At 45.6% G+C, this 1,043-nt stretch overlaps 1 protein-coding gene across 1 annotated transcript; it reads right to left on the bottom strand.

Annotated features, from left to right (window-relative positions):
- Window positions 1-259: 259 nt before the first annotated feature.
- On the bottom strand, window positions 260-985 carry LOC108357771 (AT-rich interactive domain-containing protein 5B-like; the record flags this gene model as incomplete). The annotated part of the gene is made up of 1 exon (XM_017608841.1): window positions 260-985. A coding segment is annotated over one exon (726 nt), but the record flags the coding sequence as incomplete, so codon positions are not given.
- Between the last annotated feature and the right edge of the window lie 58 nt (window positions 986-1,043).

Below are 1,043 nucleotides of genomic sequence, written 5' to 3'. Positions count from 1 at the left end.
CCGTCCACTGAACCGTCCCTAAAGTCGTACACATCCGAGGAAGAGGAAATCTTTTTCTTCTCCAGCCGCTGCGTCGGGTGCACCAGAGCGGTGACCTTTTGGTTGGGCATCTTTGTAGGCAGCTGAGCTGTTGAATGATCAACAGGTGTCAGTGGCACAACATTTGAATCAGCAGTGAGGTCCATTGATTTGGGAAGATTTTCATCACTTTGCTCCTTTTTAGCGGTGATCAGACTGAGAGCAGAAGAAGTATTTTTACATCCGCTTTGAAGACGCTTATTGGCAATTTTCTTTGTCGAAAATCCTTTCTTTTTGCCAGCCTTACAGCTGCTGCTGCTGCTGCTGTTTTTGCACGTCGGCGTAAACTTTAGNGGTGGTTCCTCTTTCTCCACTTTGGTTTCTTCCACTTTAACCTTGCTGTCATCTTTTGTTGTATCAAGTTTAGGTGATTCTTTCTTATTGTCAACCTCTGCAGAGGACACAGTTTGGTTTGAGGGCAGAACATCTGCTGCAACATTTTCCTCCTCAGCATCCGTGTCCTCATTGTCATCAACAGCATTAGCATTTTCTGTCTGTTCCTTTTTGACCATTTCTTTTTCTTTAGCATCCACTTCTCCTTCCTCCTCGTCTTCTTTAAACTGAAACACCGAATCTCCCGCCTCTGAAGACTTTGAGGAGCTATTGCCGCTATTAGCCTCCACTTCATCCTCTCCTTCCTTCACTTTTAGATTAGAAGAGGATGATGATGAAAAAGATGAGGAGGAAGATGAGGAAGATGCAGAAACTCCTCGATCTGAAAGTCCATTCAGATGGCGCTCAAAGGGCAGCAGCAGTCGCTCATAGTGACGTCGGGTGATGGTGGCCGCGCTGGTGCTGCCATGGTCGCAGCCCATTCGATCGTAGACATTCTTCCAGAGCTTCTTCGCCGTCAGCGGGTAGTACCCGCCAAAGGCCTGGGCGTGCGTGTAAAAGACAAAGAGATCGACTGCAAAAAAAGTAGAAAAAATTGATAAGTATTTTTAAAATTAATAATGATGAAGTTT

This window comes from Rhagoletis zephyria, unplaced genomic scaffold (assembly GCF_001687245.7).
Source record: "Rhagoletis zephyria isolate East Lansing unplaced genomic scaffold, Rhagoletis_zephyria_1.1 Rzeph_scaffold_84057, whole genome shotgun sequence".
Lineage (NCBI taxonomy): Eukaryota > Metazoa > Arthropoda > Insecta > Diptera > Tephritidae > Rhagoletis > Rhagoletis zephyria.
The sequence above is the reverse complement of the archived record's forward strand: the minus strand, read 5'-3'. Positions and strand labels throughout refer to the sequence as shown.